This window comes from Pollicipes pollicipes, unplaced genomic scaffold (assembly GCF_011947565.3).
Source record: "Pollicipes pollicipes isolate AB1234 unplaced genomic scaffold, Ppol_2.1 Scaffold_4219;HRSCAF=4965_pilon_pilon_pilon, whole genome shotgun sequence".
Lineage (NCBI taxonomy): Eukaryota > Metazoa > Arthropoda > Thecostraca > Pollicipedomorpha > Pollicipedidae > Pollicipes > Pollicipes pollicipes.
The window spans coordinates 21,180,380-21,196,724 of NW_023596448.1; the positions used below are offsets into that span (position 1 = coordinate 21,180,380).

General features: G+C 65.2%; 1 protein-coding gene across 1 annotated transcript in view; it reads right to left on the reverse strand.

The window, feature by feature from the left end:
* Positions 1–199: 199 nt before the first annotated feature.
* The window catches only part of LOC119094994 (chromodomain-helicase-DNA-binding protein 1), a gene marked incomplete at its 3' end in the record, with an annotated part of 83,451 nt that continues 67,305 nt past the window's right edge, over positions 200–16,345 (reverse strand). Inside the window, exons 16-26 of the mRNA XM_037217903.1 lie at positions 14,296–14,484; positions 13,636–13,740; positions 12,490–12,645; positions 11,820–12,054; positions 11,001–11,169; positions 5,907–6,111; positions 5,264–5,632; positions 3,035–3,213; positions 1,804–1,963; positions 908–1,149; positions 200–338 (exon numbers count right to left, since the gene is read on the reverse strand). Coding sequence (XP_037073798.1) covers positions 200–338; positions 908–1,149; positions 1,804–1,963; positions 3,035–3,213; positions 5,264–5,632; positions 5,907–6,111; positions 11,001–11,169; positions 11,820–12,054; positions 12,490–12,645; positions 13,636–13,740; positions 14,296–14,484 — 2,148 coding nt within the window. The remainder of the gene's footprint in view (positions 339–907; positions 1,150–1,803; positions 1,964–3,034; positions 3,214–5,263; positions 5,633–5,906; positions 6,112–11,000; positions 11,170–11,819; positions 12,055–12,489; positions 12,646–13,635; positions 13,741–14,295; positions 14,485–16,345) is intronic.

The window sequence follows — 16,345 nt, forward strand, 5'->3', positions numbered from 1 at the left end:
CGCTCCGGCCGATGATCGGCGCTCCCAGCTCCCCCCCCCCCCGGACCGGCGCTCACCACGCTCCCCCGCCCCTCTTCTGGCGTCGGACGCTCCCCCTCGCCGCTCACCTGTCGCGGGGATGGCTGTAGCCGTCGCCGGGGTAGTGGTCCCGATGCGGGGCGCCGGCCGGGCTGCTGTGCCCGCCGCCGCCGCCGCCGCCGCCGCCGCCCGGGCCGTACTCGCGGCGCCAGTCGCGGCGAGGGTCCGACGAGGAGTGGCGCGGGTCGGACGACGAGTGGCGCGGGTCGGACGACGAGTGGCGCGGCCGGTCGTCGTTGTGGCGCCGGTCCCGCCGAGAGCTGCGGCGGCGCAGGGCGAGGAGGAGGGAGTCACGCGGCGACCATGACAGGACGGGAGCGCCGATCATCAGTCGGGACGCTTGGGCGCACGCGGGTCACCGGAGAGCCCCGTGAGCTTCGGGGTCACTGACACAGCTCAGACGCTCCCACACGCTCGGCTCTACGATCGCCCTCTCACACAAAATGACTTTCGCACGCTGTTATAGGTCATATTACAATATCAACAGCTCTTGACACTGGCCACAGCAGTCTTTGAGCATCTGAATCTGGCCCAGCCTCTCGTCGTGATCGGACATGATCGCTGCTCAGTCTGTCCCCTGCGCTGACTCCCGGACCACAGCGTCGAGCCACTGCTGGCGTCTCCGCGCCGACCGAACGTCATCGACGTCTTCCCCGTCCCCTCGCCTTACGCCACCGCCCCAATCGGCTTCGTCATCGTCGTCGTCATCGTCACCACTGAGACTTAACGACGCACAGCTTCCCAAAACTACCATAGCACAGCAGACCTCCCGCGCCTCCTCCCAGCCCCCGGCGCCAGCCGGCCCTCTGACCTCTCCAGCACCGCTCACCTGGCGTCGCGGTCATCTTCGTCGCCGTGCCGTTGCGCCGGGTGCGTGCCGGCAGCGGCAGCGGCGGCGGCGGCGGCGGCGGCGGCGGCGGGTGGCTCTGCCGTCTCCGGTCGGCGACGCTCCTGACTGGCGCGGTGTCCACCGACCGGCGCCGCCTCGGTCGACCGCCGGCCCGGCTCCGGCGTGCTGCGCCGCCGCTTCTTCGGCTCGCGCGGCGGTCGCTCCTTGTCCCGGCTGTCCGGCTGTCAGACAGTTTCAGACAGTGTCAGATAGCGTCTGACAAATATACAGAGTCAGGAAGTGTGAAACAGTGTCAGACAGCATCAAACGTCACACAGCGCCAGACAGTGTCAGACAGTGTCAGACAGCGCCAGATAGCGTCTGACAAATATACGGTCAGGGAGGGTGAAACAGCGTCAGACAGCATCAAACGTCACACAGTGCCAGACAGCGCCAGACAGCGTCAGGCAGTGTCAGACAGTGTCACACTGTCCGGCTGCCGGCGGGTCTGGCGGCGTCAGACGGCGGAGAAGGAAGGGTGAGCCCAGGTCCCGCGGCCTCACCGTGACACCGACCGGCTCGCAGTGACACCGGTCCGCCGACCAGCAACGCGGGACAACCGCCGAGGCTCCGAGGCATCGCCGTCCCCTCCCCGGGATATTGAGCCAGCAAGCGACTATACATCGAACTCCCGGTTTGACTTCACAACACTGAGACAACGCGTGGCGGAAACACCCACAACAGCTCACAACCAAAAGTCGTAACAGTGTACGAAAACAGCGCGTTACACGTCAGCTCCGTGTCACCCGTCGCTCTCTCATAGACACTCCGGGACACTCATAGACACTCTCTCTCCCGAGCAGACCTCTGCCGCTCCGCCAGGCGCCGGGCCGTACCTTGTCGTTGTCGTGGGTGGGCGGAGGCGGAGGTGGTGCGGTGGCGGCGGCGGCAGCGGCGGCGGCGGCGCTGCCCTGCTTCTTGACGGCGTGCTTGTACAGCTTGTACAGCTTGCGCGGGTCGAACTCGGTGAACTTGGACACGAAGTACCAGAGGTTGCTGCGGCGGCAGGGAGCGAGCGGTCAGCTGTTGCGCGGGCGTTGCCAGGCAACATCATAGCAAACGCTGTCTTGTTCAAGCTCCTGGTGCTGACAGGCATGAGGAAAATTTAGAATGTGGACGTGGAGATCGCTGGACCAGCAGAGCCAAAGGTCGATCCGTGAGCGAGGCGAGTGAGGTGAAAACAAGGGGGGGGGGGGGGGGGACGGGGGCCACACGGTCGTGATCGCATGTTGTCTCGCTCACGGCAGCGGAAACATGTCATGCCAGAGAAACTGGTTAGCGGGCTCGGCCAACGGACAAGCCAGCCGCTACAGCTCAGATCTGGGCTGACGTGTGTGCTCGTACAGCCTGCCACCCCTCTGCCCCACTCCATTCCTCTCCACTCCACTCCACTCCACTCCACTCCACTCCACTCCACTCCACTCCATTCCACTCAACACAACGATCTGTACGAGCATTAGGTGCTCTCAAGCCGCCACACTGCCCCCCCCCCCCTGTTTCCCTCAATAACTAGCCAGTCACGGCACGGCCCGGGACTGTGCTCTCGGACAGAGCAGGGCACCAGCGGATGCGCTCAGTTTCTTCACCGGAACAGCCGCGTACACAAGCGCGGGGCACATGCTCCCGGTGCCCGCCACAGCAGCTCGGAGGAGGCCGCGCCATCTCTAATGGCAGGGGGAACCTCAGGCAGGTGGCCCTCGGCGCCCGCCCGGCGCAGATGGCGCCACCGGTCCACCAACACCCCAGCCTGGCTGCATCGGACCATTCGCACGCCTCGCGGCTCAGACAACGGCCCATGTTTCAGCTGACATGCACCACTCCTCCGAGCCCGCTGGCCTCCACGGTCAGCCACCCCATCCCATCCCGAAAGACGCCGCGCGCAGCTCCCTGACACTGCGAGAACCTGCAAAGCTGTCGAGAGAGATGCGGCCTGACCTCACATAATACGGAGCTGCCCCCCCCTCCCCTCCAACACACACCTAAAGCTACACCTACACCCACACCCACACCCACGCTCACGCTCATGCCCACGCCCACGCCCACGCCCACACACAGGGTCGCACGCACTTGCGCCACTCCTTGATCTTCTCGGCCTGGTGGAACTGCTGCAGGCAGCGGTCGATGTGGGTGCCGATCTGGATGAGGCACTGTCGCGTATGGTTGACCTGCTCCAGGTCCGAAAGGCTGGGGTCCGGGCTGTCCAGCGCCTTCAGCGCTCGCTTCACCGGCCGCATCTTCTCCTTGCACTGCAGCGGACAACGCCACGGTGAGACGGGCAGGACCCAAACAGACGGGCGGAGTCGGTCGACCAGAGAAACAGTCTGAGTCAAGGAGAGGCAGTCAGCCAGCGATAGCACGACAGTGGCAACGGCGCGTGACGACAATACGAGAGCATAGGCAACGAGCAGTTCGAGAGGTGGCTAGAGTGACAGGAGGAACAAGTGGTTAGAGCCAGACCACGAGGACGGCAGCGAAAAGCGAGGGCAAGGGGGAACCAAGGAATAAGGAGTGCACGGACAACGATGGGGTGAAGGAAACCGGGTGACAGAGGACGGAGGCGGGCGCCAATTATTGCGTGCAGTCATTGTTGTTGTAGCACCTGTACGATTGCCAGCAGGCATCAACATTATTTCACGCCGCGTCTCCAGACCGTCAAATGATTTCTAAACGCCGCGACGCCCTCACTCACCAGCCATCATTAACACGACGCATTGACGAAGCACCACCGTGGACCTCTCACATTCCCCAGCAGACCGAGGCGGGGTCACAACAAAGCCGGCGTTCGGCGAGTCTCCGACACACGGACTTCAGGCCAGTGGGCCAGCGCTGTCCCCACCCACAGCGCCGCGTTACACCGGGAACGGCCAGTGCCGGGGACGGCAAGGGAAGGGGAGGGGAGGGGACGGGAGCGGTGACGACGCCGACAGCCCCAAAGCCCACCTGCGAGCCCGTCCCTCCCTCCCTCGACCTACTGCCATTTCGGATTATGCATTGGCACGTGCCGCCGCTAAGGTCACCAGCACGTCGCAATGACCGGCGCAAACCGGGGGCCAGAAGCGTCAGCTCGTGACGAGAAATGACGCCAGGTGTTCGGTTATCACCCCATCGCTTCAGCCTGTCACCCACTCCCTTCCGCCTCGGTCGGACGGGTGCACTGTGCATCCCTTGAGCTCATGATCGCCCCCAGGTGGACCGCAGACAGGTGGCGCGCCCAGAGACCACCCGCCGAGGAGAGTGACACCGCCGCTGAGGGGAGCGGCTGGGCGCAGCTGACTACAGCGCCCGCCCGCCGCCGTCGCACGAGTCGCCGGTTCGAGCCCGGCGACCGGCCGCGTATTTCGTCGTCTCCGGCGGCGAGCGGCGCCGAGGTGCTGACGTCCAAACAACAAACTCCGCGGCGTGAGTCAGCGATTTCGCAGACGGACCTGGCCGCCGAGGGTCAGGTGGTGTTGGCCACGCGTGCTGTGGGCCAGTCACATGCAGCCGACAGGCGGCGCGCGGGGCGCACCGTCACACCTGCGCCTCGGGGGGGGGGGGGAGGGCGGCGCACACCTGCGCGGCTCACACCCCCGCCGGCATCCCCTCCCCTCCCGGGGGCCGCCGCACAGGACAGCGGCTGGCGACTCCAGTTCGGGCACGCCGCAGTCCTCCCGAGCATCTCGCCGGAATGCCTTCGAGCTCGCGAGCCGCGCCAAGCACGGCTCGCTCTCGGCGCCACGAGCCCGCCAGCAAGCAGGTATCCTCATGCCATCGGAGCATTCTGAGTCCGGTTCTTATCGCCGAACAGGACGGCAAACGGACCTTTCTCCGCCGTCCCATGCTGCGACATGACAATATGAACCAGGTACCACCTGTTTTGGTCCCCGCCCGCCTGATATGATGGGATAACACCATGTTCAGGGCGCCGCGTGCTGCACTCCCTCCGTAACGGACAGATAGCGTTGGAACCGTGCTTTGATCACGCTCGCTTGCAACCCGTTTAGACCGGGTCCATCCTGCAAACGTGCTCCAGCAGCACGCGATCACAACATTGTGTGTCAACACTGCATTGAAGCACATCGCAAAACGTGCCGTCATTTCACCGACGACAAAAACAGATCCATCTACTTAGCATTTCAGCATCGACCGAAACTCGCACGTGGCTTGGCGAACAGACCGTTCCGCGACCTGACCAGACACCAGACAAGCCCGCACAGTTTTCGGCTGGACCCCGCCGGCATGCGCCTTCCCCAGCCCCGCGCCGCGCGGACGGCTCGCGGCCGTCCGCCACGCCACCGCCGCCGTCCGGAGACTCACCTCCAGGAAGACGGACTCGGGCAGCTCCTCCGTGGAGCTGACCTGCACCGGCTCGTGGTTGGCCGTGAAGTGCATCGGCCCCAGCTGGGGTTTCTTCTTGCGCTTCTTGTCCTCCTTCTTGGCCGGCTCCTTGGCGTCCTTGGCGTCCTTCCCCTCCTTGGCGTCCTTGGCGTCCTTGCCGTCCTTGGCTGAGGCGGGCAGCGACGTCTGCGTGTTCTCGTCGGACGAGATGTCGTCGCCCTCGATAATCTCGCGGCTCACCGCCTTCTTGGAGCGCGCAGTGGTCGCCCTCTTCGGCTTCTTGGTGGCGGTCGCGGCGGTCTTGGCCGCGGCAGCGGAGGCTGCCGGCTGCTGCAGCTTCCTCACCACCTGGCAACGCACGGACGGGCTCAACACGTCGGCCACGGCGCGGACGGTCAGGCGGCGGACGAACCCGACAGATGGACACGACACGATAGCACGCACACACGCGCCCATCAGCAGTCATCATTACCAGGGGCACGCGGAACGGGCAAGCGTCAACAAGGTCATCCTGTGACAACGCTCGACAGTGAGTCAAACGCAACCTCCCCCCCCCATGAGGTGCTCCGGGAGGTGGAGCCTGCCATTTGCCACAGCCACCGCGCGCCGGCCGCCATCCCACCTTGAGGAGGTAGTCGGTGCGCGCCTGCAGGTGCTTGGCCTGCGGCTTAGACTCGGCCTGCTCCAGCAGGATCTTCTCCTCGAGCCGCAGGCCGGGGTCGATCTTGATGGACTCCCAGGCGCCGGTGCCGTACTCATAGACGCCCTGCAGCAGACGCGAGTCCTCCTCCAGGCCCCACTCGACGTCCCAGTGCGGGTCCTTGACCCTGTGGGCCCACGCCGCGCTCAGGTCAGCGCTGTCGCTCACTCACGCTCGACAACTAGGTCAGTATTGGTCGACAAGGCGGCAGACACGGCGGACACGATGGACCAGGGGACCGACGGACACGGCCACCAGAGGACCGGCGGACACTGGATAACCGACATGGGTGGTCTAGTCAGTGCTACTCACGCTAGGGAAGGAGACGGGGAGGATCACCGCTCCTTAACTTGGAGGACAAAGGGGGAGGGGGGTGGGGGTGGGGGGTGGGGAGAAATAAGGATCAGACCCACACACGGGAATGTGGACACTGGGTGAAGAGGCAGTATATTTTACATAGGGCGATGAACGATTTTGCCAATACATTATTATATAAATACACCCATAATATTAACCAACAAATAATATTGCTACATCCAATTCAACATACGAATGACTTCCAATACTGACAGGGGTCACAGAAGGTTTGATCATTGTTCCCCACCCTGAAACGTGGTCTGTGTTCCTCACAGTGACCGGGGCGGCGGAGCACGGCGGACGGTCAAACTGGTCGGTGTTGTGAACACTGAAGAACACACAAGAACCCGACACTGAAGTGCAACCGTGCGAATCACAGGCACCTGTCGACGCGTCCTCCCACTGCCGGTGGGACCAGAGGCGGCGGTGGATAGCGACTCCACGTCTCCCCTCACCCGAGAGGTCGCGCACCACAACACGCTCGCGCCGCCGCCGAGCGCCGCGCGGATCCTACCGCAGCCGCACGTCACCGGCCGTCATCCAATCAATGGCGCACGCTCCCGCCAGCACCGCACGCACACGCTCCGGCGCGTCGGCGGCGACGCCCGAGCCCACTGCCTCGGCCAACCGGCGGCAAGAAACAAAAACGGCCGATCGATGCGGCGGCGCGACGCCCCGAACTGCGTCACGCTGGCGACGGGCCCGCGGCGCCTCCCAGGTGACGGGCGGGCCGCCGCACCGGCGCGACGGCGGCGCTCGGGGCGGCGGCGCCGTGTGACAGCCGCCCGCCGCCGCGTCACACCCCCCGCTGGCGGCAGGCGGCGGCGGCGGGTGCGACGCGGGCGGCGTCGCCAGCGACGCCGTGCTCCTGCTCGCGGCGACTTACGCCGGAGCCGTGTCGCGCACCGACGTGCCACCACGCAGGGACAGCACGGCAACGGCAGCCAACCGCGCCGCGTCGCCAAGGGCGTCGGCTGACATTCATCATCATTCTTGACATTCATCTTCATCTTGACTTTGACATCATTCTTCTTCATCATAACATCATTCTTCTTCATCATTCTTCTTCACATTCATCTTCATCTTGACATTGACATCATTCTTGACGTTCATCTTCATCTTGACATTCATCATCATTCATTCATCATTCATCTCCCCGCCCCACGCCGAGCGGGCGACGGGACGCCGAGCCGCCTGCAGCTCGTGGAGCGTGGGGACGGGAGACGCACGCTGCGGTCTAGGCCTGGCGCTGGAGCGGGCCGGCTCCCGGTAACGGCACCCGGCGGTGACGGCGCCGGTGCGGGACCAGGCCGCCCCCCCCCCCCCTCCCTCCCCCGGAGCTGACACCGCCAGTCCCCGGGCCAGCCGACGCCGCTGACCCGGATGGGGTGATGTTGCGTAACACGGGTAGGGGGACGGAACGGGGGAAAATGTCAGACGATGGAGCGCGTTCGCCGCCATCAGTGAATGCCGCATGATCCGCTCAATAATGCGGGAAATCAAACCTCGTGCGTCATGATGCCATTGTTGAAAGCTTGGGACGTTGGAGAGCGTCTTACTCATCGGAAGGCTATGCTGCTCTCTGACGCAGCAGCTCCTCAAAACAACGGCCGGTGACGTGACTCGGAAAATGGGAAACAGAAAGGCATCGATCTGCAGGAGATAACCATATTTATAATAATGCATCCGAATAAATCCGATTGCCCTCCAACTTTACGAGGAGCCGGGAGCAAAGCCGGTGCAAATAAATCCGATTACTCTGAGGCTGTGTCATACGTGGTCAGGGCGTCCAGCCGTTCAATTGGAGGGGGGGGGGGGGGGGAGGGGCACAAACTGGACCGGCTCGCAGACAGCGATACCCCAGCGACTGAAGCAGCATCTTGCCATGTCCCAGAACGGTTTGCGTCGTCGAAAAAAACGACTAACTTACAATGGCGCTGCGGACTGTCACTCCCCAACTAGAAATGCATCACTGTCCTCAGTCCATCGACCAGCACGCACTATTGGCCTATGCTAAGAAATTGAAGTCGGCGTTTTGAAGAGATGTTGGCAACAACACCAGAATGTTTTTTTTTACAATGATGATGCGAGCATCGACATCAAGTTTGAGAATTAAGACAAAATATAGTTTTGCGCGCACGATTCTCCTTGGGGCGGCACTTGCCCAACTTGCACCACACGGGATCCGCTTACGGGGCAGATGTGGCGCTTCCCATCAAAAAACTGTCGGATGAGCCACGAAGGGACGCCTGGAGCCAAAACAGTCTCACCATTCTATGAAGACCGCATGATACCCACGACAAAATATAAAAACCAACCACCTGTACCCACGGCCCCAGCGTTATCTTGCGCGGTAGCTCCGATACAGATAATCGCGCACGAACATGTCGGCGGCGGCTTCCGCGCGGGTGAGAACATCAGGGCCCTTGAGCGCGGCTTGGTCCGTTCGTCCGACTGTCGGTCATCCCCAGATCGCAGAGAATGTCTCTGAGGAGCTCCGGCTGCGGTGGCCTTCAGCACGTCCGAGCATCGCCGGCGGGGGGGGGGGGGGGGGGGGGCTGGCGGCCGCAGCCACCACGGGCCACATCCCGCTATCGGCGGCCTGCCCCCCTCTTCCCCCCCCCCCCCCGCCTTGGCCGCAGTGGAATGTCCGAAGGCTTCGGAACGGTCACGCATAACCCTCTTAGGGAAGGATTAAAGCGCGCGATCCGCTTTTCAGAGATAGTGTAAGATTGCTGAAATTTACACAGTCCGGATCACTCTGCGCAAAGTCCCACCTCTAACTCTAGATACGGCCCAGTCGCACGGTCCACTTTCAAAAGGTGTCCATGAGCGACGACGCGGCGATGCTGAGTATGCCTGGTCGCAGCCAGCACGGGTCGAGCCCGGCCGCCCTGCCCCGCCAGCCTGCCCGGTGCCAGACAGTCTCGGGCCTCGTCGACGCCGGCGGGAGACGTCTCGCTCGATCCCGGCGGCCCTGACCGCGGGACGTAGCTGCACTGATCACATCCGCCACGGCGCTCCGATCGCTCTGCAGGTGCGAGCGGGGACGGGGGAGCAGGGGGGGGGGGGGGGGCACAGCCGGCCCCCGGGCCCCCGGCCGGCGGGCGCCGCCCGACTGCGGCCGCGTCTCAGCCGTCCCTGGAGCCAGAGCCCGACCACCGGCCGACGGCTCAGCGCATCGGCGCCCTCACATAAACAACAGCATTACGGCTCCCAAGAATCCTCAATCTTTCTTGTTACGTGATAGTATCAAATGCAGCGGATTGTGGGTCTCACGGTTTCACCCGAATCTAGCACCAGGTTATGTATAGCCCGCCTTGCACGCGGTGTGTGGGTTCTGCCGCCTCGCCGTCGCACACACACAGCAGCAATCCGGTGTTCCCGGTGCTCCCAATCGCAGCCGTGTTCCGAGCTCCCGACGTCAGCACTCAGGACATCACACGGCCAATGCCGCGCGGCAGCTGGCCGTCAATCGAAGGCCTCTTCCAGGGACGGAAGAACGCATATACAGCAGGAATCAGCGGGCGCCGCATAACAGATCAGCCCCGATCAGCATCACCACCGCCGCGCGTCATGTAGCGCCGCCGGTCGGCCGGTGCGTACTGCCATCCCCCACCGACACGGCGCCGGACACGGCCGCCTCCGGCACTGCGCCTTGTCCAGCAGCCTCCAGTCCAGCGGCGGCGGCGGCACCGGAAGCACGTCACTTCCTGGGGCCGATCACCCGGGCCGCGTCACCGGCGCACGCGCCGCCGCCGCCGCCGGGGATGAACCGAGCTCGGACCCGGCCGGTACCGGCAGATATGACTCAGCAGGCCCCCGACGATGGAGAAGGAGGCGTGGGGCGGGGGGGGGGGCCTGTGCGTCAGAACCGGTCCCCCAGACTGAACAGGCTGACCGGATGCCAGCGGGGGCCACGGGCGGGGAGGCCCCGGAGCGGCCGCCACACGTCCGCGCGCGCGAGAGAGCCGGCTCCTGGCGATGGCAGACCAAGATAATGATATACCCTGTGACCCGCGCCGATTCATACCCCAATGGCTTGCAATACCCCAAGGGCCCTCGGGCATTTCATCGACCCTTGTAACCTCCTATCAAAGGGACAAGAATCCCGACATCCTCCCTCTCCGTTCGTCTCCAGTGGTGTCCACTCCCGCCGGCGGAGGGCCCCGTCCTTCCGAAACAAGTGGTCTTCTTCGCACGCTTAAATGGACACTTAGTCCAGATCACGGGGGCGGGACGGATGGGACAAGAACCCGTGTATTTACCAATCCCAAAACATACGAAGCCAGTGTTGCGCCCACATGATGTGTAAGATACAGATAATCCAAAATGACAACTTTGCAATAAATCAACAGATCAACAAATAATACAAACACTTAACATATCTTATTACAAGTTGGCTGCATGAAAAAAGAGGCCTTTTTCAGCGGTGGTAAGGATGTGTTGTGGGCTGATTCAGCCCCCTTCATGTGTGTGTGTGTGTGTGGGTGTGGGTGTGCGATGCATGAACTGGGACAACCAACATACCGAAACAGACTATGTGGGACGCGCTCAACTGACAAAGACCTCCTTCAGCACACCGCGTCCACATCATCGCGCGCTGCACCGGCTGAGCCGTCAGCGCGCCACTGCCGTCGGCCGGCGCGCGCCGCTCACCGTCCGTTGGCGGGCTCGAGGCGCCAGTGTCGGCGCTGTTTGGCGTCGGCCGGCATGCAGCGGTGCAACGGCTCCAGGTCCTCCAGCGTCTGCAGCGTCGTCTTGGCGTTGATGGCCACGCCCGAGAGCCGGAACGACGGGCCGCACTCGCGCTTCTTGCGACCGCCGGCTGCCAGCGCGGAGCGGCGCGTCAGACGGGCGGGCGCCGGACTACGCCAGACGGGAGGGTCTGGAGCGGCGTGACAGTGACCGCAGCAGTCCACGCTGGAGACAGGGCCCGGCGGCCAAACGGCACGGCACCCGGCCTCCGCCGACACAAAACGCAGCTAGACATTCCTGCACGTCATGTTACTAAAGTCCGCAAGAAAATGCGAACCACGCAACTAGCCCTCGTGACACTAGTGCTGACACCAGCCGCCTATTAGAACGACGCCGTGATCGGGCCCACTCAGCACGGCTGTGTTCACACTCGCCCCGCCTCCCCGTCAGTCCGAACAGCGCGGCCATCTGGTCGGCGTCTGAGAGCTAGGCGGCACTCAGGGGCCTGTGTACCGCGGGCCATGCGGCTCGTCACGCAGCGCCACGACGCAGGCGCCTGTGGCGAAGGTTCGCCCCTGGTCAGACACGCTCGATCGCCTACGGCGGGGCCCGAAACTGCGGCCGGAGAGCCAGCCGCCGCCTGCGAGCCCGGCGCTCAGCCCGTCTAAGTACCAGGGAAGGGAGGGAGGCTGAGGTCTTGGAAGGGCCCGGCACGGCGCGTCACTCCGCGCCCTTCCCCGGGCGGTGGCGCCCGCTCGGCGGCGTCGGCCGGCCACTGACCCTTGGCCTGGTCGCCGTTCTGCGCGGGGCCGGCGGCGGCGGCGGCGGCGGCGGCGCCGCTGTCCTTGGCCTGCTGCTGCTCCAGCAGCGCGTCGCGGCAGTAGCTGATGATGGTCTCGCCCAGCCGCCGCAGATCGGACAGCGGCTTCTCCTGCAGCTCGGCCTCGGTCGAGATGGCCTCCAGCCGCTCCAGCGGGCAGCCGAACCGGCGGAACGCCTTGAAGAAGCGACGTACCTGCGCGCACGGGCGGCGGGCTTTGCGTCAGGACCGGGTGCGCACGCGGTACGCAGACACGGATCTGACAACAGGCAAATGGCTATCCACCCGGCCGACGGCACGTATCGGGATACGACACGCGCATGCGCATCAGGGCGCACGGAACTTCTGACGTTGCATATGACATCGCACCATAGCGAAAACCACCGCCACTACCAAGTTTCCTGGGGCAGGAATCGAACTCCAGACCTCTCGATCGTCCAGCGCAGTCGCTGACCGACAAGCAACCGCCTGTCGCACGGCGGTGAGGCCGGGTCTCATGCCGCGCACGGCAGTCCACAGCCGACGCCGCGAACACCGGCCGAGCAGCAGCCGCCCACAGCCGACCCGTTGGCGGGCGGCGGCGCGGCACGGGCCCGCGCGGCGACCCGTCGCCGGCGGCCCTGCACCCACCTCGCCGTCGGTGAAACCCTTGACGCGCTCGCGCTGGTTCCTGCGCGTCTTCTTCTTGGCCGGCTCGCCGGCGTCCGAGTCGGCGTCGTCGGAGCCGTCGCGACGCCGCTTCCGCCGCTGCTCGCGCTCGTCCTCAGCCGCCTCCGCCGCCGCCTCCTGGTCGTACAGGCGCCGACGCCGCCGGTCAGAGCGTGCGTGCTCGTTGATTGTCGGCCGGTCGTGGCCGCTCTATGTTCGCGTTGTTTACAGCAGCGTGCACGTGCAGACGGCACGCAGCTACACGTGCCATTACACGTTACACGTGCAGACAGCGACGCAGTCAGCTGTTCTGCTAATGAGCCCAACGTGCGTCACCAGCGGGCCACTTATCCCGCTCTGGCACACGGTCGGCGGGGAGCGGCCGAAGGCGGAAAAGACAGACGAACCCACACAACAGGGATGACCAGGACAGCGCGACCCCGGCGACGGAAACGTCAGCACGCTGACAAGGCTCGCCAATCGCTGGCTGATTACTTGAGCGATGAGCGATGATGCGACAATCGCATGGCCGCAGAGCGGCAGTGGCGATGACAGGGACAACGCAGGTAAAACCGGACACGTGGGCAGTCAGCGGAACAACATCGGCCCCGTCGTGAGCCGCCTCCGCTCTTGCGCGCGCGTCAGATAAACAGCAGGCGACACCGCGCCAGACAGTCCAGAGAGCGTCAGACGTCCCATCGACAGTCGCACAGCAGGGGGACGTGGGAGGCACCCCTGTGCAGAGACAATCTCCCCGGCCAGACAAGGCCGCCCGGCGCTTCGGCACCCCGCCACGTCCGGGATGAGGCCGCTTTCGAACGCCACACGCTCCAACACCGGCAGCCCAGCAGCAGCCTTCAATCGCAAACCGATTATGTTCTGGGATTCCGATTACAAAGCAAGGTCACGGCTGCGGAGCGCGGCTGGCAGCCCGCTCCGACATCCCACTATCGACGCTCGTAAGCCACCGGCCACGAAACAATCCCATTCTGCCAGCCCATGACAGCGGGTGCCCTGCTCAGAACAGCGGATTACCAGGGTGCAGTCTGGTTACCGGATGCTGCGATCCACCGCGTCCCGTGTCTCCCGGTCGCGGCGGGGGGATGAGCCGATTCGGTGACGGCGTACCTGCACCGTCTTCCGCGAACGGGGCGGCAAGTAGAGGTCCTCCACCTCCCGCTGGCGCTCCTCCTCCTCCACCTTGGTGCGCAGGTCCGACGGGATGATGTCATCCTGACGGGGCGGACGGGCGCGACACGTCAGAGCACAGCGGCGCTGTAGCGGCCCGCACGGGACGCGGCGGCGCGCCACGGCAGCGAGGCGGCACGACACGCGGACAGCGTCACTGGCTCGAGCGCTCACGGCACGCCCGAGAGCGGTCGGAAGCAGGCGCCGTGCTGGTGCTCTGCGCCGGTCACTCCGCCCTCCGTAAGCCCACGGTACGTTTCTTCATAATCCGACGGTATCGCCTGACTAGACATAGTAACGACGGCAACACCGGCATCCCAATACCCTCTCTCTCTCCCTCGCGCGCGCTTAAGCTAGTTCATCGCGTTTGAGAGGATTGCCTGGTATTACACACTAGTTCTCGCCCCGTGCCGCTTCTTCCTTCCTGTATCTCGCGAGCGTCCCCACCATCAGCCTCACCCACAACACCCACCACCACCGCCATCACCACCAACACACTGCCATCATTGTCATCATCACGCTAATGCAAACTAATCCTAATCCTAACCACTATCATCATCATAATCACCATCACCACCAGCAGCAGCACGGTCGCCTTACCCAGTCCTTGGTGGTGTCGTCGGCGGCGGCGGACGGGGCGTCGTCGGCAGCCGGCGGCGGCATGCTGACCTCGTCCTCGTCCACCTGGAAGCTGGCCACCTTGAAGGCGGAGAGCAGGTCGGTGGCGGGCGCGCTGGCCGACTCATCCTCGCGCGTCTCGGCCCGCTGCAGGATCAGGTCGATGTCGCACTGCCGGAGGACAGCGGCCAGGTCAGTTCAGTCCAACAGGTAGCACAGGCGGACCGGTGTTGACGCGGCGCCGGCTGGTCACGCGGCGGCACAGCGCCGGTACGGAAAACCCGGGGCACAGTCACAGACGCAGAGGGATCAGCGGTTGAGTCCGATCAGTCCCGAGGCCTCACAATGGAATAAGCAGGTGAACAGCCAGTGAGGCGGCGGCCAGTGTGCCGGACGGTGGCGGTGATGGCCGGCAGACAACAAACGCGCCACCCCATTTTCCACCGACAGACAGGATCGGCCAAGTGGCGGCCAGTCAGACGGCGGCTGGCAGCCAGCTCGTCAGGTGAGGCTTTGCCGCGCCTGGCGCAGCCGACCCGAGCTGACGCCGACAGACCGCTTCAGTCCGGGGACGATCTGAGGCAGGCTCACGGCTCACCTGTGCCCGCCAGATACGCACACGCGGAACCGCCGGCCGTGGGACCGGGCCTGGTGACGTTTCGCTCTGTGTCAACTGTTGGATACATCTCATAAACCGAGCGCGTGGGCGACGCCGCGTCTGGCCCGGTCGGCCGGCGCCGCGCCGCCCGCGACGTAACACAGCTGGCCTGACCGGCCCGCCGCTCCAGACCCGTCCAGACCGGGCACACCGGTCATATTCATCCTGACGGACCTTGTTCTGCCATGCACCGTCGGCCTGGGTCGGGCCGGGTCGGGCCAGATCTATCCGGCCAGGCACGGCCCGGTACAGCCCGGTCTGGCGAGACAGCCCGGTCCGGCGAGGCAGCCCGGTCCGGCGAGACAGCCCGGTCCGGCGAGACAGCCCGGTCCGGCGAGGCACCCCGGTCCGGCGAGACAGCCCGGTCCGGCGAGACAGCCCGGTCCGGCGAGGCAGCCCGGTCCGGCGGGACAGCCGGGTCCGGCGAGGCAGCCCGGTCCGGCGAGACAGCCCGGTCCGGCGAGGCAGCCCGGTCGTCGCCGCCCGACTCGAGGCCCACCGGCGGCTGGCGACAGCTCCGAGGCGTTTGTCGCCGTCGGCGGTCGGCCGTCCACAGCTGCCATCAGTGCCGCTCCGAGGCGGCGCCACATATCGGCCGCTCCACCTCGGCCGACGACAGGCGACACCGGTCCTGACCGGTGTCCGGGGCCGGGGCCGGCTCCGGGCCCGACGCGGAAGCGGCGGCGGCGGCGACATCGGCGGGCGACGATGGGCTGGATGCGGTAGACGGGCGCGCTGGACGACAGCGGCCGGCCGGGACTGCCGAGGGCGTTCGACCACGTCCAGAACGATGTGGTCCGATGAGCTGATCTGGCCACGGTCGGGGGGGGGGGGGGCGCAGTTGCGAGGCGGACAGATTGATAAAGGATGTAGGATATGTAGGACGTGTGTAGAATGTGATTGATAAACGACGTGCAGGATGGCCGGCGAATGGTGTGAGGTGGGAGACTTTCGGAGGGAGACGACCGGTAAGTGGTTGGAGATTATGGGCGTGAGACGGAAGACAGCTGGTCGCAGACGCGGGGACGGCGACAGCAGCAGGAGGCTGCTGGTGGCTCGTTAGTACGCGATCGGCGGGTGGTTGACAGGCCCACGTGTTCTGACGTTATCAGTGAGCGCTGGATGGTCGGGCACCGGCAGAGGGGAAGGGAGCTGGAGGGCGGGCGGTGGAGGACCGGCGGTGGAGGACGGGCGGTGGAGGATGGGCGGTGGAGGACCGGCGGTGGAGGACGGGTGGTCGGGGACGGGCGGTGGAGGACGGGCGGTGGGGGCCGGCAGTGGAGGACGGGTGGTCGGGGACGGGCGGTGGAGGACGGGCGGTCGGGGACGGGCGGTGGGGGCCGGCAGTGGAGGACGGGTGGTCGGGGACGGGCG